Below are 22,045 nucleotides of genomic sequence, written 5' to 3'. Positions count from 1 at the left end.
AGAGGATTTCGATGCTCGATTTATGGAGATCACAACACCGGATTAGCCAATTAGCCGACGCGGCTGTGAATCCGCGCGGGTGCCTGCTCGTGACTCAGAGCCTTACCTTTCACGATCTTACTGGCGGCTTTCACCTGGCATAAATCCCAATCGGTATGTTGACTACGCTAGTTGCTGCTTGCTCGGGGGCATTTACACGCGCTCACAGTTCCGGTACTGTACCCCGGAAATGGATTCACGCTACTTCCAGGTCAGCTGGGAATTCGGCTTAAGGGCTCATGGGTAGTGTAGTTTAACCACTAATCCCATGCTTGCTATCGTTTATGCGGCGGTCTGTTTCACCTTGCTGCAACATTTGGGATAGTTTCTCAATGGACATGTATAGGTATTTGTCAAATTCCGTTCAATATTTACAAGTCAGGGTCATACTATCCAGACAGATGTGTCCGCCTTTAAATTAGTATCTTGTTGATTCCAGTTGCATTTAGACACTGTTTGAATCAGAAATACTTATATTCTAGACAACTCAGACATTTCGTTCAAACCAGTAAGCACACTGTTGTACTTCATGATTAAATATGCTTCTCTAGACAGTAACCATGTTTCCACATCAATCTAGTTTCTGGATGTATTAAATGATATTAATACCGTCCATTTGAAATCTTTCTGTGTGCCCTTCTTTCAGAAAGTGGTCAACCATAGGAGCAGTGATAACTTTCGTTTTAATTCTTGACCGATGCTGAGTTATTCTGTGATTAATCTGCTGATTGGTTTTCCCTATGTAAATCTTTTTACATGGGCATACCACAGCATAGACCACATTCCTTGTCTTGCAATTAGTAAAACATGTATGTTTCCACTTTATATTGTCATGTATGAATTCATTCCCCTCCACAGTAGACTTGCATGCTACGCAATTACCACATTTGTGGTGACCTTCTATAGGTTTCATCCCCCACTGGGAGCGTAAGTCCTTTTTTGGTTCTTTTTGAAAGATATCTGATCGTACTAATTCTTGACCAATACTTTTGTTTTTCCTCATGGCAAATAATGGTCGGGCAAAATGGACTTCCAGATTTTCGAGTAGATGCCAATTGCTCATTATGATCTGCTTGTACTTATTTGTGTGTGGGCCGAAAGTCGACACACAAACAAGTCTATTTAGTGGTGGTTTGATCTTTTTTTGCAAGAGTGTCTCACGTGGGGTGTACCATGCACGCTTTTTTGCATGTTTTAAAGTTTTTTGGGGATATTCTCTTAATTGCATCTGATCACAAAATTCCCTTGCAAACATGTCAAAATCAGTTTTAGATTAACAATTTCTACGTATGCGTAGCAGTTGCCCATACGGGAGGTTTTCTTTTAGGCTTTTTGGATGTGCACTTTTAAAGTGCAGAATCGAATTTTTATCTGTCTCTTTCTGGTGTAAAACCACAGTGAGGGCACCATTTCGTGGAATTACATAAACATCAAGAAATGTCAACTTCAGGGGGGCCTGGATAGCAGCCGGCAAGATGGCTGCTCGCTAGAGAAGCTCCGAGGGTAGTGTAGCCCTCCACACCTATCCAGGCATTAATCCGCTGAATATCCGAGCCCCAAGGACCTGCGCCGACAGTTGGGATAGGGCGACAACCTCCGGTACCACTCCGGTGAAAAATCCGACACTGGGTGGGTGCGCTACGCAAGGACGTCCTACTGCGGCCTACCATAGAGCCGAGACCGGGGCCTCAATTACAAGGGCCTCCCGGTGCAGGAAGCGACGGCGGCCGCCTGACCCTGGCGGGGAAATGAAGGAACGTGATCTGTCCGGCCAGCAGCGGGACCAGAGGCACTGCGCGGACCCCCTAAAGCGTAGACTGGGCAAACATCCTGAATCCTGGCCAGAGGGTAAGCTGAAAGCGAGGGGAGGCCCGACATCGGAAAGACAGCCGGGGCCTAAAGTAGACAGAGGGCCCAACCACCTGCGACGCCGGGGAGTGGACCTGCAAACCACCGGGGACCTTGGATCATCTACAAGCACCATAGGGTATAGGAACCCCCTCCCCTTCCCTCGGCGCTGGATAGTACCACACAAGGCCCTGAGACGCCACGACACGTGGACATAAAAAATTAACGCAGGATTTCTACAGAGAAAGAGCGGTTCAGATCCTTGAGGGACACCTTCACCTTCCTACCCCTCCGGAAGCCACCTTATCGAGAGGGCCGCTCGTGACCCAGTCGGGGCCGGGGGGGAAAACATCGAGGTTTCCTGCGGGGGAAACATGGGGGGGCGCGGCCCGCGCAATCAATCAACGCAGCCCACGCTGGACAAATAAGCTTATGGAAAGGAGTTCCCGCCACTCCCAGAGGGGCGCAACGCCTCCAGTAAGACCAAAGAGGGCGATGGCCCCCGCAAAGTGACATTAGATGACATAATGGCAGCCCTCGCAAATGTACAAACAATGGTGGGAACTATATCAACAGATGTGTTCCTGCTGCGGGCGGACTTTAAAAAAATGGCAACTAGAGTGACTGAAGTCGAACAAACCACTAAAACCCTAGTGGCAGACATGAACACAATGCAACGCACGTTGTCGCGACTCGAGATGGAAAATAAATTAATGGCGGAGAAGCTGGATGACCAGGAAGGACGCGCTCGAAGAAACAACGTCCGTATCATTGGAATTCCGGAGAGCGAAGGCAAGCAGGCTATGGACCTCTATGTTGAGGAGCTCATACAAACCAGACTACAGCCTAAAGGTCTGTCCACTTTCTTCTCAGTGGAAAGAGCCCACAGAGTCCCGGGCGGCAAGCCAAAAATAGGAGCACCCCCCCAGACTGGTGCTCGCACGCCTATTCAACTTTCGCGACAGGGACGCCATCTTACAAACGGCGAGAATATCACCACCGGTACAGATCCAGAACTCAACAATCTCATTCTTCCCGGACTACACAGTGGCAGTATCACGACAAAGGAGAAGTTTCCTGGAAGTAAAAAAAGAACTAAGAGCTCAGGAAATACCCTACTCCATGTTGTTCCCCGCAAAGCTCAGAGTGGTGGCAGAGGGCAAGACGTGGTTTTTCGAACTGCCAGAGGATGCCCACGACTGGCTAGAAGGATGGCGCCGAGCGGACGAATCACGCCGAGGAAACAAAGCACATCGCCACAAGAATGCTGAAGAAGCTTCTGACAGCCAAGATGCACTACATCGGGACCTGGAGGACTCACAACGAACAAATGCGGACGCACAGGACCATGGCTGACACTTGGAACGATCAGGCAGCCACAAGAGGCCTACCCACGAATAGTCATAGTGGTGGTCATGTCGGCCTTGGATACTGGTCGAAAGCAGGACTTGGAGGAATGGGAGGGTCTATACCCCCTCCCTTGGACTTCTCACCCTTCACACGCAAGTACAATGACTCTGGGGGGGACAAGGCACTCTGCTGAGTTGGGGTGGCGGGCAGTTTTGAGTTAGTCAGGCAGGGAGGCAGGGTGGGTGGGTGGGCTACGGGGAAGGGAAGTTCAGATTCAGTTTTTTATTGTTCTACTTTGTTACGGCACACATGACAGGGCACACCTTCAGTTGACTAACGCTTCCCCAGAGGCAACAATTGGGAAGTGGACCATGCTCACGAACCACTACATATATGGCGACACGCTCCACAGCTGACCTAGTACAAGGCACAACCCCAGAAACACAAGTGGCCCCCCTCACGTTGTTAACCTGGAATGTCCACGGGCTAGGGGACAAAATTAAAAGAGGGTTAGTGTTACGGGCCCTGAAGCGCCAGGCCCGACACTGGCTCTACTGCAAGAAACTCACCTCACGAGCACGGCATGAAAAGCACTAGATAGGTGGGGATACAAAATGGCAATACACTCAGACTTCTCCTCGGGCTCCAGAGGTACGGGTATCTTGATTTGGAAAAACTCTTCCTTTTTGGTGCTTCAGACCAAGAGAGACGTCCAAGGTAGATTTGCCGCACTACAGGGACAGTGGGAGGGCAGACTGATCAATGTTTTCTCAGTTTATGTCCCACCGGCGCTACATGCGGTGGCTCTCCCGGCACTTAGTGAGTTCTTGCTTGCCCTACCGGAGGGAGAGCTAGTTATCGGTGGAGACTTTAACGCCACAATGGACGATGACTTAGATAGATACCCGAATAGGACACCGTCAACTGGGGTCTCGCGCCTCAAGAGCTATGCGGGGGCGTTGGGACTGGTCGACATTTGGAGACACACCCATCGCACAACACGTCAATACACGTTACACTCAAACCCACATAAGTCTATCACGGATAGACTACTTTCTGACGGTGGAATCCAATCTCCACAATGTTAAAGACATTACGATTAAGCCCAGAGGCATATCGGACCACTCACCGGTGGTGCTGACTATTTCATACAACCATGAAACGCCGCGCACTCTACCCCATCTACCCTGAGTACACAGAAATCCCCAAAATTCGGAGGCAGCTCTGGATGGACAGTAAACATTACTTTGCCGAAAATGCGGGATCGGTCGATTCCCCTTTGGTGGTATGGGAAGCATACAAAACAGGCATTAGGTGGCAGGTGATGGCGATCATAACGGGATATAGACATGACAAACAAGCAGAGTTGAGGAAACTGGAACTAGAATTACATAAAGTTGAGGCAGATCACGCGAAAGACCCCACGCCCGAGAATACGCACATGCTACAGCTTAAGCAACATCAATATAGGGAATACTTGAAAGAGGCAACAGTGTCTGCCCACACAGCGACCAAGCACCGGATATATGATGTAGGTGACAAGGCCGGGAAACTCCTGGCATGGCTAGATAGTCGAGAGAGAGGCAGTAGAGGCAGTTGTGGCGAGGTGTGGCTCACTGGGTGGCGAGGTGTGGCTCACTGGTTAGAGGCGGCAGACCCGTAGGCTGAGAACGGCCCGGGACCAGGGTTCGATTCCCGACGCGGCAGGGTCGAGGACCAGGGTCAGCGGACTGATAATTCTCGCCTCGGTGCCCACTTTGGGCAGTGATCACACTCGGTAACTCTGGGCATTAAGCTTGCCTCATCGCTACAACGGCCCCCCACAGACGCCGGGGATGCCTGGCTTCACCTTGGAGATACCCAGCATGGGACCATCTCACAGGGAAAGCCAGGACGGGTTCCCCAGCGGTCATTCGCGCCAGGATACTCCGGTAGTAATTGAGCGCGCTACAAAACACCTTACATACTACAAATACAGATGGAGGAGGGGCGATTAACGGCAGTCTCCAGGGAGATAGTAACTGAGTTAACCAAATACTTCCGGGGGGTGTATACGTCGTCCTCGGGGGCATCGGAGGCAGAGGCGGCAGCATTTCTAACTAGTATGGAAATGCCCAAATTATCCCAAGAGGCTACGCTGGAACTAGAGGCTGACCCCACAGAAGATGAGATACAGGTGGCAATCGGCTCACTGCAATCCGGAAAAGCACTAGGCCCTAATGGATAGAATTATACAAACAACTAGCACAAACTATCAGCCCACATCTGCTTAAAATGTATACCGAAAGTCTGGAAAAGGGCGAACTCCCACTCGATCAAAGCATCAATACAATAGTAGCTATCCCTAAACCGGGAAAACCCCCATCCGAATGTACCTATCATCGCCCAATTTCACTCCTGAATGCAGAAGTTAAAATTCTGGCCAAACTGTTGGCAACTAGGCTCATGGCTCATCTCCCACACTTAATCCACCCAGACCAGTCCGGCTTCATGCCCAATAGAAACACCGCACTTAACCTTAGGCGCCTTCATGGGGTACTGGCTAAAGCACCATCACTGTTTGACTCAGCGGTCCTTGTGTCACTGGATGCAAGGATGGCGTTTGATATGGTGGAGTGGAACTACCTTTTCGCGGTCCTCGCACACCTGGGGCTTGGCCCTAGGTTCTGCGCATGGATACGCCTTCTATACACAAAACCAATGGCATGCGTAACAGCTAACGGGCACACATCGGAGGCTGTGCCGTTGTCGAGGGGAACGCGTCAGGGCTGCCCCTTGTCGCCGCTCCTTTTTGCATTAGCATTAGAGCCCCTAGCGATATGGATCAGAGGTACGCCATTGCTGAAGGGCATACACTGGGAGGAGGGCTGGGAAGACTGCATCTCTCTATATGCTGACGATGCCCTGGTGTATCTTACTGACACCGAAAACTCCCTTTCAGTGCTGCTAGAGGCATGTGATTGATTTGGGAAGATATCTGGATATCACATTAACTGGTCAAAGTCCATCCTATACGTCCTAAAAGGCTCCACTCCAAGACTCTCGGATACCTGCCCCTTACTGGTCACACGTGACTCATTTAAATATTTAGGTATACATGTTATGGCGGACGCAGCTGACTTCTTCGCCAAAAACTTAGCACCCCCACTGGAACGTCTGAAGCGGGATGTGAAGCACTGGGAAACCCTTCCCCTGACACTATTAGGGAAGGCAGCATTGTTTAAAATGATGGCACTACCTAGATTTTTGTATGTCCTTGAGAATGCACCATATCTGATAGCACCAGCATATTTTAAGCAAATCGCAGCACAGGTGTCCCCACTACTATGGGCTAACAGACCAGCGCGAATTGCGCAAGCACAGCTGCACCGGGGCTGGTACGATAGGGGAATAGCACTCCCTAACATCCAGATGTACTACTGGGCAGCACACCTCAAAATAATAAATCAATGGATACATGCACCACAAACAGACCCGGCATTTAGGGCAGACCGGGCCCAATTAGGCACAGGAAATATGCTAGCAATATTATATAACAAAGGGCAGGTCGCAGCCCTGCTAGGCCCCACGAAACACATGGCAACGCTTTGGCACACGGCACAGACTAGGATGGGATGGAAGGGGAAGATTACAAAACTGACACCTCTTTGGGACACTAAAAGGTTGGATCACTTGAGAAAAAGCAAAGGATTTGACCAGTGGGATGATATTGGTATCTCAACAGTAGGAGACCTTTGGGACAAGGGGAGGATGCTGCCATTTGATCAACTCCGGCAGCAATATGACCTAGGCCTGACGGAAACCTTCCGCTATGCTCAAATACGCCACGCATTAATGGCGGTGCTGCCACTAGACACTGAGGTCCCCGAGGCGTCCCCTTTAGAAGATCGCTTACTTACGGATCACATGCCCAGGAAAGCCACATCTCTTACGTATCGTAAAATAATCAATAATCTACCAGATCCCATGACCCAGTTAAAAATGAGATGGGTTGACAATGTGGGCGACATGGAGGATACTGAATGGCAAGAGGCCCTTGCATCCCCTAGAGAAGTGGGAATACCAGCCATTTTATGTATTTATTTATGCATTTTTATATAGCGCTGACTTTACCCGAAGGCGTCAGAGCGCTTCACATTAGGAACAGAAATGAAACATAATGAGAAACATTACAAAAGAACAGATTACAAAAGCCAGGCTTCGCTTGGTGCAACTAAAGATCCTACACCGCACATACCACACTAGGACAATACCACACAAAATGGGAAGAGCTCAACACCCGTTTTGCCTCAGAGGGTGCGGGAAGAGGGATCCTTTTTCCACACTCTATGGGACTGCCCATTGATGGCGGAATACTGGCGAACAGTTCTACGAACAATATCACAAACAATGGAGGTATCACTTTTGCCGGAGCCGCGCAAATGCCTTTTAAATGTGTGGGAACCAAATGACTTAACACGCCATGGGCTGGTATGGGTCACACTAGGACTCATGGTAGCTAAACGTAATATAGCACAGAAATGGGGAGCGAGGGAGGTGCCTTCGTTCGGGGCCTGGTGCAAAGATATGGACTTAAATATGCAAGCGGAAAGAACTGTGTACATAACTCGTGAGTGCCCACAGAAATGGACAAAAGTATGGGCTGCATGGAATGCATACCGGGGAGATATATGTGATCCAATACCAAATTCTGATGAAGGCAGTTCAGATGATGACTCTGGGGAAGAATAGAATGACAGCTGTACACAATTGGCCCGAGATTAGGAGTGCTGTTTACCAACTATATGGGGAGATGGATGCGGATAAATGTGATGAGTCTCATAACCTAATTTTGTATTATAAATGTAAACAACCTGTGATTGATGCCGTTGAGTTGTATAATAATAATAAAAACAGTTAAAAAAAAAAAAAAGAAATGTCAATTTTGTTTTGCTTCTGGCTTGACTAAATTTAATATCTTTGTCTGGTACCTAGCCACTCGGTGAACAAGTCCAAGTCCAATGTCTCTGTGGGACCTGACCAAAGACACCAAATATCGTCGATGAAGCGGAGCCATTGCTTTATGTTTACAAAAAATGAATTATTATTGAAAATGAATCTCTCCTCAAACTGTGCCATGAAGAGGACCGCCATCTCCGGGTCAAAGGGACATCCCATGGCGGTCACCTTCGTTTGGAGATAGAATGTGTTGCCAAATTTGAAATAGTTCCTTTTCAAGGCCACTGATGCCAAGCTGAGAATAAATTCAGTGGTGACCCTGTGTGGTCTTTGCCTTTTCTCTAAGTATAGCTCAATGACTTCCAGGGCCTCCTCCTGGGGTATTTGCGTGTATAAGGAGGTGACATCAAAGGTCACCATCCATTGCTCTTGATCATCGAATTCTACACTTTCTATTTTCTGGATGAAATCAGTAGTGTCTCTCAAGTGGGATTGTACATCAGCGAGGCAAGGTTTTAAAAAAAAATCCACGTATTTTGATATTGGTTCGAGAACTGAATCACATCCGGAGACTATTGGACGTCCCGGTGGTTCATTCAGCCTCTTGTGGATTTTTGGCAGGAAGTATAAAACAAGGGCTCGCCCTTTATCTGCCTGCTTGATCACCACAGTGCTATTGTTTTCAAAGCAGAGATGGCCTTTTGGAACAAACTTTAGTCCTAATTTAACCGTGGGAGATGCGGACATCGAAGAACTATGGCTCGCTCGTCCGCTTCCATCCCTGACGGCATCTCCGAAGAGGGCGTCGATGTGCCAGAACACCAGCACGCCGAAGAGAGTACCAGCTCCCCAGATGCCGAAGACTCGGATGTCGAGTAAGTCACTACAGCTCAACAGGTCGTAAGTAAGATAGTTGACCCCAACCCTTCCTCGACACCTTCCAAAAAGGCTTCAGGCACACCGTCACCTTCGGGCCCGGGTGCACACCGAGAGACTGCTTCCCACGCCTCGCCTTCGGGCCCGGCAAAGAAGCCTACTAAGCCTTCAGGCAGCTCGGGCTCGAGCCAGCCTATCCCCGGTGCCAAAAGATCCAAAACCAACTACCGACTCTGTGCCGAAAAAACCTACAGAGCCAAAATCCTCAACGCTGAAGGATTTGCCCTATTCAGAGGAACTTTTCACACCTGATTCTAACCAAAAAACTCTTGTAAAGGATCCTAAGACTGGTCCCTTGACTCTCCGCTCCAAGAAGAGACCACTTGAGGTGCCAGCACCACCTCCTCCTCCAAAGAAGAGAAACATTGCAACCTCTCCATTAAGGGCCCCTTCACCACCACCTCCCCATATTGTTCCTCCTCCTACATCTCCTCCACCTCACCATTCACCTACACCATCCCCTAATCCAGACGATGATGCACACAGGTGGGGGCGCACATGACCCAGCAGGTACCAATATTCCCCTCAGTCACCTAGTCCATGGGATGATTACAACACCCCTGATGTGCCTTATGTCCCCCAAGACGATATATACCCTTCCCCACCAGAGGGCACTATAGGTTTTAACCTATTAGTCCAAAGAGCTGCCCAATATCATGGGGTGGACTTACACACTGACGCGGTGGAGGAAGATTTCCTACTAGACACTTTTGATAACACACAAAGGTCTACTGCCATTTAGCCAATGCGTAAGGGTGTCATCAAGCACGCAACAGACGTTTTTAAGGATCCTGTCAGGGCTAGGGTCCTTAATCCGCGCATTGAGAAAAAATATAAAACTGCCCCCACAGATCCAGTCTATATTAAAGGTCCAGCACCATTAGACTCTTAAGTAGTGTCTAATGCACGTGAACGTGCTAATTCTCAGACATCAGGTGAGGCCTTACCACCAGACAAAGAATCTAAACTACTTGACACCTCCGGCAAAAGAACAGCTTCACAAGCAGCTAATTTCTGGCGCATTGCCAATACACAAGCATTGCTGGCAAGATATGACAGAACACATTATGATGAACTAGAGTATAATGCAACACCTACCAGACAAATACAAAAAAGGGGCCAACGAACTTATAAAGGAAGGTAAAAATATTACTAATACTTCCATTCGTTGTGCCCTAGATGCTGCAGATAACGACTTGAGGGCAATCAATACCAGCACCCTACTAGATAGACATGCTTGGCTATGTATTAAACCTGAAGTACAAAACTCCATCCTTAACCAGCCATTTGATGAGACACATTTATTTGGCCCAAATGTTGACGTGTCTTTAGAAAAAATGAAAAAAGACACTGATACAGCAAAATCTATGGGAGCCTTGCAGCAGCAAGCTCCCAGGCGTTCTTTTCGTCGCTCATCCTACAGAGGCAACACTAGAGGCTACTCCTCGGAAAGTCCCTCCACTTCTTACAAGACCTCTAGCCAATCCACATTCACCAAGGGCTACCAGAGAGGGGGTTACAGGGGTAACAACAACAAAGGCAGAGGCAAAACCAACAACTCCCGCTCTGCCTCTACCCCAACCCAATGACTTTCCTCCCCTCCCCCTCCCAACATTCCACTCCTGTGGGGGAAAGACTGCAACAATTCCTTCCTGCGTGGATCAACATCACATCAGACAGGTGGGTGTGACAAATTATTCAGTCAGGTTACTGTCTAGAACTAACTCTACCCCCCCTCCCAAACATTCCACCCAAACAGCGTCCAATGTCACAAGAACATCTATCACTGTTAAAGCAAGAAGTAGTATCTCTGCTACAATAAAGTGCAATGGAACCAGTTCCTCTGCACCAACAAAACAAGGGGGTTTACTCTCAATATATTTTCTAGTTCTTAAAAAGGACGGCTCTCTAAGGCCTATTCTAGACCTCAGACCGCTAAACCTATACATACAGTCAGACCATTTTCACATGGTCACACTTCAACAAGTCCTTCCGCTCTTGTCACAAAACAACTTCCTTGCTACTTTAGATCTCAAGGACGCATACTTCCACATTCCCATTCACAAGGCTCACAGGAAGTATCTCAGATTTGTGATAGACGGGTAACACTGTCAATTCAAAGTACTCCCCTTCGGAGTCACAACAGCACCAAGAGTATTCACTAGGTACTTAGCGGTAGTGGCAGCGCATTTACGAAGACAACACATCCATGTCTTCCCATACCTCGACGGCTGACTCATAAAAGCCAGCTCATACAACCGATGCGTGGAACACACTCATGCCACGATAGAGCTGCTCCACAATTTGGGGTTCACAATAAACCACGCCAAGTCCCATCTACAACCATCCAAGGTACAACAGTACCTCGGTGCCACAATAAACACCTCAACAGCGCTAGCTTATCCCACTCCAGCAAGGATAGCCAGCATGCAAACTCCTCTAACAAAGTTTCAGCTACAACACTCCCTTCCAGCACGAGTATTCATGCAACTCATAGGGATGATGGCCTCCTGCATTTTCATAGTGCCCCATGCAAGACTTGCAAATGCGTCCGCTACAAGAATGCTTATCACGTCAATGGAACCAGGCTCAAGGTCGACTAACAGACCTAGTGTTGGTAGACGGTCTGACTCATCGCTCTCTGCAGTGGTGGAACACCCAAATATTTTCCAAGGGACGACCGTTCCTCAGATAATCTTGACTGCGGACGCATCGCTCTCCGTCTGGGGAGGCCACCTCCTGCAACACACCATGTAAGGCAGGTGGACACCGCAACAAAAGTTACTACACATCAGTCATCTGGAGTTACTAGCACTAAAAGCTTTCCAAAAGCAAGTATCAAACAAGGCTGTGTTAGTCCGCACAGACAACATGACAGCCATGTATTACATACAGAAACAGGGAGGCACACACTCCCTGCAGCTCTCTCAACTAGCACAAGACATATGGCGGTGGGCTATTCCTGAAAACATATTCCTTCTAGCCCAGCATGTCTTAGGAGTACAAAATACCATAGCGGATCTGTTAAGTCGTCAAACACAATAGACCCACGAGTGGGAACTTCATATACAAGTTGTTCAGCCATTCTTTCAGATGTGGGGACAACCTCACATAGACCTATTTGCTACCCACGAAAACGCCAAATGCCCAAGCTTCGCGGCCAGGTATCCACACCCACTGTCCAAAGGCAATACGATATGGATGAACTGGTCAAACAGATTTGCGTACGCTTTTCCACCTCTACCACTCATGCCACTAGTAGTACCCAAACTACAGCAGCATTCTCTCACCCTAGTTGCTCCAACATGGGCTAGACAGCCGTGGTACACCACACTGCTACAACTGTCGGTAGTACCACTCCAAAAATTGCACCTGTCTCCACACCTCTTAACAAAGAACCGTGGAGAGATCAGACACCCAGACCCAGCTCAGCGCAACCTTGTGATCTGGCTCCTAAAATCCTAGAATTCGGATATCTGAACCTTCATCCAGACTGCATGAATGTCATTAAAGAAGCTAGACGTCGAACCACTAGGGCATGTTATGCACCCAAGTGGAAACAATTTGTAATATACTGTCACAACAACAATATTGATCCTCTAGATGTATCAATTCAACACATCATAGGATACTTACTGCATCTCCAAAGATGTAACTTAACCTATACCTCTATTAGACTTCATCTCGCTGCAATAGCAACATATCTGCAAAACAGACAACATCTATCTCTATTCAGAGTGCCTGCCATTAAAGCCTTTATGGAGGGCCTTAAAAGAATAATTCCCCCCAGGGTACCACCTTCACCTGTGTGGAATTTAAATGTTGTTCTCACACGGTTAATGGGACCTCCCTTCGAACCCCTACACAAATGTGAACTACAATTTTTAACGTGGAAGGTTGCGTTCCTAGTAGCTATTACTTCTCTGCGGAGAGTTAGTGAATTACAAGCACAAACCAATCAAGAACCCTTCTTGCAAATGCATCACAATAAGGTAGTTCTGCGTACTATTCCAAAATTCTTGCCCAAAGTAATTTCTCTCTTCCATCTCAATCAATCTGTGGAACTGCCCGTTTTCTTCTCGCAGCCACAGACAGTAGCGGAAAGAGCTGTTCATACCCTAGATGTCAAAAGAGCATTGCTATACTACATAGATAGGACACAACCCTTTCGTTAGACAAAACAACGTTTTGTGTCTTTCTCACCACCACACAAAGGTAATCCCATTTCAAAATCTGGGATAGCTAGATGGATTGTCAAAGGCATACAGATTTGTTACTACAAAGCTAAACATAGGTTATCTGTTCCTCCTAAAGCACACTCTACAAGAAAAATAGGGGCTTCAATGGCATTTTTAGGGAACATTCCCCTAGATGACATCTGCAAAGCAGCTACATGGTCTACACTGCACACATTCACAAAACACTATTGTGTAGATGTGCAAACCAAACAACAAGCTAATGTGGGCCAGGCTGTTCTCAAAACATTATTCCAAACTACTGCAACAGATAGGGGTGGTCGCCGCTAAGAGTGGGTACTGCTATACAATCTATGCACAGTGTGCAATCTGCAGCTCATATGCCTCGAACGTAAAATGCTACTTACCAGTATGCATCTGTTCTTGGCTTGGAGAGCTGCAGAGTTGCACACGCCCACCCGCCTCCCATTGTCTGTTCCAGTATTATCTTAATCAGATACAAACTATATGGGCATCCTTCCTGTTCTTGCAAAGCTCCATCATTTCCCAAAGGCGAAAAACGATCTGGGGATGGAGCCGATGCCCATGCGCAATGTGGTCCATAGGAGGAGTCACCTATCTCGTGACTTCCAGAGAACTTTTCAGGACAACAACAAACTGCAAACATCCGGGCCCAACACTAGGTGGCGATCTATGCATAGTGTGCAACTCTGCAGCTCTACATGCCAAGAACAGATGCATACTGGTAAGTAGCATTTTCCTTTCTATCCTCTGCATTTTTACAGGGTTTATGTATCCGCAACGTCCTGCTCCATAAGTGCCTACTGAAATACTTTTACGTAATTGTAGCATTTCCTTAATTGGTTTGTGGCCTAAATTGAAGGAAAACCGAAAGATTGCCTCATTTGCTCTTGCAAGGGACTATGATCTTGGAGTCAATAAATTACCCCATGTCCCATATCTGAGACAAAAGTGATGCCTAAATAGTTTACTTTGGCAATTTCAGACCGCCCAGGGAACGTACCCTTTATTTTATTTTTATTTTGAGCCGCTAATCATTGTAAAAGACTTTTACAAGTTAACTTTTAGTTATAGACCTAGCCAACTTACAAGGAAGAGACTAACTGAGTAATAATATGCCTTGTTATACACTAAAATGTATAATCAGACTGTTTGTTATGTACAGTCGACTGTACACATTATGTATTCTTTTAGGACTCTTATTAATTTAATTTGCAAATGTTTCTACTCAAATTTAAATTTATGCGCTATAGTTGTGTTTAAAGGCCTCCTCTAACGAACTGTTGTGACGGTGAATGCTATAGAACTAGGAAGAGCTCAAATACCCAATTGGGTCATGTTTGCACCATATAAAACACTGAATAAATAAAATAAATTAACTTTAAGTCAAGTTCGTTCATAAAAGAGGTAAATGCATCTAATACAGTCTGTAGACCTCAAGGAGAACCCATAGTCTGCATATAAAAGGTTAAGGCTTCGATGCTTCCCAGTCTATAGCAAGTCTTTCCCCTTACTCACTAGATAATTATGTAGTCCATTTGTATAGAATAGAAACAACTATGGTGCCATAATGCAATCTTGTCTTACTCCCCAATTGGAGCTTGTGGAGGTCGAACACTGCCCGTCTGGCCCATAATGTATTTTGTCTGTTGAGTCCCTATGCAGATGCCTAAGTAGGTCCATTAATGCTACTTCAACCCCCATCTTTTCCATCGTGGCCCATAGCTTTGCTTAATTTATGGTATCAAAACATAGTAGAGGTCCATGAAATCCATGTGCAAGGCACCCTTCCTGGCTTTGACATATTATCCCATCTGCAATAGTAAATTTAGGGATTGCTCCACTGTACTCCGGCCAGGGCGAAAGCCGTTTTGAACCTGAGATAAAAAATATTTTATTCTGCCCAGTCCTCAAGTTTGAATAACATAACATGTGTATTTGTAAAGTGCACGTTCACCCATAGGTCTCTTGGCGCTGAATAACAGATGTTTATTGTTACCCAACTCAATGGTACTCATTTTATCTACCTCAGATGGATGGAAAAAGCAATACTATTTCTGTTTTTTACATGTAGTTGTGCACTGATCATTCATAAATAAAGTATGTGTCCTGTATCATAATTTTCAAACTATACAACTTTCCATAAACAAAAGAATAATACTCTCTTCAAATAAGGATCTTCTTTCAATATCCCTTGTATTTTTTACCAGATTTAGTCAGATTTGTTTACGCCAACATGCGTCTCTTTGTAAAACCAAGTAACTTCAATCCTTTATCTACCATTAGAACCTACTCTAGCTATTCCACTTAGCCTTGTTCTTGCCTCCATTGGGGACTTTGTTTTCTTTCTTAGTAGTTGCAGTTTAGATGTACTAGCATAGAAATAATTGTACATCACTGGAGTGGTTTCTCACTGGCAAGGGTGCACCATTCATGCATCTGCACTGTCTCTCAGTGGTTCATTAACAGCACATTTGTTGGAGAAGCATTGGTGTATGTAAGAAAACTGACCTGGGTGCTCATAGCATGTTGTTTTTGGGGAGACCCTCTACTTCAGAGACAATATTGTCCGGTTTCTTAACCCTGATTGGGTTGGTGTTATAATAGGGAGATGGACGTGGGAAGCACTCAGCTGTGATTAGTTTGAACCTATACCTTTCAGATAGGAAATATAGTTCTTATGATAATCATGATGTCAAAGCTGCTGAGTGAAAGGGTTAGGTGTGTGACTTTTTGCCATTTGTAAACAAATATGTGGTGCTAGTGAAAGCTAAAGTATTTGTCGAGGGGCCTGCATCCAATACGTTTGACCTAAGGTGTCACCACTTACAAAATTGGTATCAAGGTAGCATCTATCTAAGCTTCTCCATTGACTTCAAAATACAGCTCATAATGAATGCTTTATTGGGGGCTGAGTGCTATGTACAGACTGTCATAAAGATGAGCACCTTTTTTCCTCTTGCCTTTTTTAGGTTTCGCATGTACAGCGTGCATGTGCTGTCAGCGAAAACTATTGTAATAAAACAAAGGTCTTACAGCTTACCCAATACTTACTGTTACTTACCATTGGTTGGGTTCCACGTCGCTTTCGTCGTCTTGCCTCTGATTGGTCAGAGCCTCCTGCTGCTTCCACTTTTTCTTCAGTGCTTGCTGCGTCCAGTCGCACATAGAGTTTGGATCAAGTACAGTTACCGGTCTCTGTAGTCATTGTCAATCCATTGGCTGCAGGTTATACAGGTACTTTTTGCTTCCTTTTTAGTCAGGCACAGGCACTCCTTAACAGTGCATGTCTTTGAAGGCTCTAAACCTCTTAAAACGTCCTACCCACTCTCCCGTCCTTGTTGTTTTCCCTGTCCTTCCCATCCCTCCCTCTTCGTTGTGGTCGTTCCTCTCACCCCACTGGCGTCCTTTAAAAAAAATGTTTGCTCCTTCTCCCCCGCCTTACAACAAAAAAGGCACTATGTCGGCCAGCGCTGGCCACGCCATAGTGCTTTGTTTTATTATATACAAGTTTATCCCCGAAGTCACATTTAAGGTAGCTATGGTCCGGCTAAGTTAACATACTTTGTATATTATGTACAAACTCATTTCTTAATGTTGTGCGAGTCAGAATGCATATGCAACTTTGATTTATTTTAACTTATTTGAATGTAAATAAATGTACTCGAACATCAATCGCATAAGTGTTTCTGGGTTGTCTTGTCCACTAGAATTCATTTTCGTTTAGTGACAAGTACATCGTTTGGCCCTGTCGTCAGTGCAAAACTTCAAAACTGCGAAATCCCACATTTCGAATACATTACTTGAACTTCCTTTTCACTACCTTTTTAATGTTGACACGAAGTAAACTTTTGAAGGAAGTCTGGTGTAGCTGAATGGTTTGCGTTGCCGATATTGCTCATTGCATTGAAGTATATTTAAAGGTTTTTGTTGCCCATGTTTTCTCCCAGCGCGTTGTCTAGTCGAAGCGGTTTAGCTGCAGGACCAGCATGCGTTCTCAACCCCCTTCCTTGGCTACTTCGCTAGCATGTTAAGTCAAGTGCTGGGCGGTGTCGTCTTTCTAGACGGTTGCTCCTCACATAGTCTGTCAGAACCGTGATTAAAGGTTATTTTAAATCATTTTGTAAAATTCCAGGAAAGTATAATCAACTTGCTTAGAAAGTGATAATATCTGTAAAACAAAAGAATACTACTGGTGAGCTGTCGGGACATGCATTTGTTCTTGTAGCAAACTGTCAAATTATTTTCAGGATCAAAGCATATGGCAATTGTTGACAGGATGATGATGCGCTGCTCATGTTCGACAACAAGAGAACGAGGAAGAACAATGTATTGTTCAAAGTAGGGGAACGTCTGCCATTTTTAAAAGGAAATGCAGAAAAAAGGCTTACGAAAAACACCCCTTTAAAGTTTTGCCGTTTTTAGGTGACATTTTGTAAAACTACATTTTTGTTATGTGCGTTGGTGTCTTAAATGAGCTAGTGACATACAGTTGCATACTACAGAGCAGCACGATTTAATGATAAGCACATTCTTGAACAAAGTAAAAAGCATAGCTCTCCCATTAGCTTTATGAGGTGAAGTGGTTTATGCTTTTCAAGTGCTGTATACTAGACCATATTTTAATGTAAGTTTCACGTGTCTGTTTTCGTATAACAGATGTCTCCTGCATGTAAATGCAAACTGGGGTGGGCATGAAAGGCTTTTAGTTTTGATGGCATTCCCGGGTCTTCAAACGGCATTACTAAGCATGTTAGTGTTTAGTTTCACTTTCAAGGTTTGGAACTAGAATTCCCAGCAGCTTAGGAGTGTTGGTCGGACTAGCCGAAATTGATGGAGTCCCGTTCAGGACATGGTGCCAGTTGACACCGAAAATCTCTTCACTTTGTTTTCCTGGAGATAAAACAAAAATTACATTTTGGCACTGCAAAGCTGGTTACTGGCCAGTGGTGTTACTTATTTGGGTTTAAATTTCTTTGATTCGAAGATGGAAAGTGACCCTGTATCTCCCATTAATAGTTTGCTCCGTTTTGTGTTTTTTTAGTTTGCATTTAGCATGCATTTTATCAAGTAACCAGCTTTTTTTGTTTAGGCTTTATTGCACAGCAGTTCGTGCTGCTGTGCAGCATGCAAAAAACATTGACAATGCCAATAGATCTGGTATAGGCGAAACCTATTGGCTTTGCCAATGCTTGTTTATTTTATTTCCCTTTCCATGCACCTCCTTTCTGGTTTCAGCGGTTCACATCATCTCCTACATTCACGTCATGTAACCTGCTCTGGCCAAAACTAACCTCTGCAAAGTGGCTTGGGATGATGTGTGTGCAGAGAGCAATTATGTCATCCTCGTTCATGTGGCATAGAAATAAAGAAAGGCTGAGCTACAGCAGAGTGTTGCAGGATTCCAAAGCACTTGGAAGGTGGTCATGCCACCAGTCCTACACAAAATTGAGGCATGATACTGGGGACAATTCATCGAAGAAATTTGGGTGAAAAAAGCCACCCGTCTTCTAACCCTAGAAACTGCAAGCTAGTAGTCATCAGTCCAAAAGTTCTTGAGACTGGCTGACTGCCACAAGCCCCATAAAACTTGACATGACAATATGACTAGCGCGCGCTACAAATGCTATCAGCAGGTGGGTGCGTTCACGCTATACAAACTGCCAAACTCACTCCGCTATTAGTAATATTGAAAAACAGAACACACAAATAACGAAACAAGACTAGAACTACCTCTTGCTCGTTGAATGCTGTTTTTGTTTAAATGTATCATTTGGATAAATGTTGAAGACCAGCTGTTTACTTCTCCCTGTCCAAACCCATTGGCCTGAAAATCATTCCTGAAAATCATTGCTGGGAAGCCCTCTTTCTCCCTGGAATTTCATTGACATTCTCACGGGACGTGAATAAGGAAGAATGTATGACTGACGTTTCAGTTTCCGAATTGGTGTATTCAGCTAACTTTTGATGTATTGCATTGCTGTACTTGATTTTCATCTACTTGCATGTTGGCTGTATAACTTTAATCTTGTAGTAAAGCTTATCATAAAATAAACTGGTGAAGGGTAGAAAACAACATTCCGTATTTGTATGAGTGTTCTGCCCCGAGAAACTCCATGACACAGTTTACTTTGTTTATTTGATTCAGAAGTACCAGCATCTGTTGTGCCGTCTGTGAAAACGACATCTTGCCTGTCAATGGATGGACGCCGACATGAAAACGAGGAGAGCTGGCATGACGGCTGTCGCGAATGCTACTGCCACAATGGCAGAGAGATGTGTGCCCTGATCACCTGCCCTGTGCCAGACTGTGCCAGTCCCACCATACACCCGGGGCAGTGCTGTCCATCGTGTCCAGGTACCCAGGATTTTCAGTGTCATATTAAGATACCTATTGTGACCCTGTGTGTTTGCGCACCCCTGTTTGATTTCAGTTCGTATTTTAAGAATGGTGTTACAAGGAATGTGAAAGCTAGTGTTGTCAATACTTACGAAAACAGCATGGTTGTGAAATTTACAAGTCTGCAATTAGAGCAGGGCCACAGGCGCTGTAACAGATAATAAAATGCCATGCAAGTTTCACCACCCCACAATTTGCATTTTTTGAAAGTGATCTGGAATGAGGAGCTGTAGGGGCGGCGTCCTTTATTTTTCGAGATGCTGGTGCAAGTTTTGTGATCAGGGGCTAGTGGCATTGCGCCTTTGTTATAGGGCAGACGTGGGCATGCAGCAATACAGGAGTTTGGCTGTAGAGCAGATGCAAATCTCCACTCATAAATGTATGGCTAATAACAGCCCAAAGAGGAACTGCCAATACGACTACTGTGATGCTGTGTAGTGACACCACATAGCTGATGATGATGTCAGATTTCCGTATTACTTCTCAGGAGCTGTTTGCTTTCTGAAATGATGTTGCTAAAAACATTGGTAGTACATGGGATGATGTATTAATTTCAGGTGAAAGGGCATCTCTTAATAATTACTCTGCATTTCATCATTTCTCTCTTAAGGGGATTTCCACTATAGTCATAAGCTCTGAATAGTCCCGCCCACGTGCGGGGACCCCGGAGCACTTTTTCATGATATATCTTCTTAAGTGCCGATTTTCACTTTTTTTTCAGGAAGTCCCGCATAGTCATTAAGAAGATTATGCGAGCCTATAGGAGTAGGCAACAGTGGCCCAGTTATTCATCTTGTACCTGAAAAAGAGGCCAGGAGGAAGTGTATGTTTATAATTTCATGATGTTTTAAGAAACAGCATAAATGTCTTTCACATCCCCTTTTTTGATAGAGATGAAGGAGAGCAGGACAGTGTATCCCCATAGGTTGTTATTATGAGTTAGAAATAGAGACTATGCTTTTAAGAACCCAGGGCCACCAGTATCCCGTCATGCTCAACAGGTGGCAGTTGCTTCAGTTCTTTTTTCCGGCCCCTGCTGACATGACCATGCAGCATTGAGCTTGGCCTGTTTTGGCTTTTTGTCCCGCGACATTTTTAAGTAAATCTTGTTGACAACTAGTTCACTCTACGTTTTTGGTTTCTATCTGGCATTTTCCATTCTTTCCTGACAGAAAATTTAGGTATTTTGTCAGAACAAATGACTTCTCTGTTTGATAAATGCCCAGACTGGGGCTGAAAAAAAGGCTAAAACAGACCCTTATGAGGTTTGTATTATCTGCCTTCCAGAGACCCATGTTCCTGAGTCTTGACACCACTGCAGGAACTTCTCAAGACGCAGCCTGAAGGGCAGGGAGAAAATTTGCCTCCATGGCACCGCCGAGCGAAGAAGACAAAAGACACAGTCTGAAGGTGGGACCTCAGGGCGAGGAGAGGGTCAGTCCTCTACCAGGGCTCTGTCTCTGGAGGGCGTGCCAGGAAGAAGACTGCAGAAAAAGGGCGAGGAGAGGGTCAGTCCTCTACCAGGGCTCTGTCTCTGGAGGGCGTGCCAGGAAGAAGACTGCAGAAAAATGCCATTGGTTCCAGTTGACATCAAGAAGTGGTATGGCACCTACATGTTCGCTGTCAGTACATTGTCTGATGTTGATGAAGCGCCGTAGATCGTTGTGGCAAGGTGTATCTGCATCGATGACAACACAGTTGAGGTACAGAAACAGATCTGTGTTGAGGTCCATACCGATGTTGAGGCACCGCCGCCACTCGCCGTCGACAAGCAGGTCAATGTTGAGGCATCTAGAGCGGTCGATGTCGAGAAGTCTTTCAACGTCATCAAAGCTACAGGAGGCAAGTAAAAAGGAGGCGTATTTATTCATCTCCAGATTCTGAGTATTCCGGAACATACTCCCCTTCAAGGGTTGAACCTTGTTCTCCAGCGGCATCTCTACCTCTACCAGCGCCATCTCCTCCGCCGCCACCACCTCCTCCAACACCTCCAGTGCTTCCTACACCAGCACTCTCACATCAAGGCCCAAATCTCGGTCCAGATCGCGCCATCATTCTCGCCCCACCGTCCTATCCCACGGCGATCATCTCCATTTTCAGGCACTTTTGCCATCGTCACTATTTACGACGGTCTCGGTCTAGACATCATACCATGGATACATCTTCCATGTCTATTGGACAATACTCTCCAGCACTTTCAGATTCTCCACCTCCACGCATATCACCGGTGGATGATATCGCCACATTCCAAGAGGCCTTGATGAGGGGAGCTGCAAAACTCAGTTTTGCTATGTCAGCGCCAAACACCTACAACATC

The 22,045-nt window shown here is 45.8% G+C and overlaps 1 protein-coding gene across 1 annotated transcript in view; it reads left to right on the top strand.

Moving 5' to 3' along the window:
- CRIM1 (cysteine rich transmembrane BMP regulator 1) overlaps window positions 1-22,045 on the top strand; it is an 891,430-nt gene that overhangs the window by 728,577 nt on the left and 140,808 nt on the right. The window contains exon 11 of the mRNA XM_086926868.1: window positions 19,477-19,686. Within this exon, the coding sequence (XP_086782994.1) occupies window positions 19,477-19,686 (210 nt within the window). The remainder of the gene's footprint in view (window positions 1-19,476; window positions 19,687-22,045) is intronic.

Source organism: Lissotriton vulgaris, chromosome 6 (genome assembly GCF_964263255.1).
Source record: "Lissotriton vulgaris chromosome 6, aLisVul1.2, whole genome shotgun sequence".
NCBI classification, from domain to species: Eukaryota; Metazoa; Chordata; class Amphibia; order Caudata; family Salamandridae; genus Lissotriton; species Lissotriton vulgaris.
The sequence above is the reverse complement of the archived record's forward strand: the minus strand, read 5'-3'. Positions and strand labels throughout refer to the sequence as shown.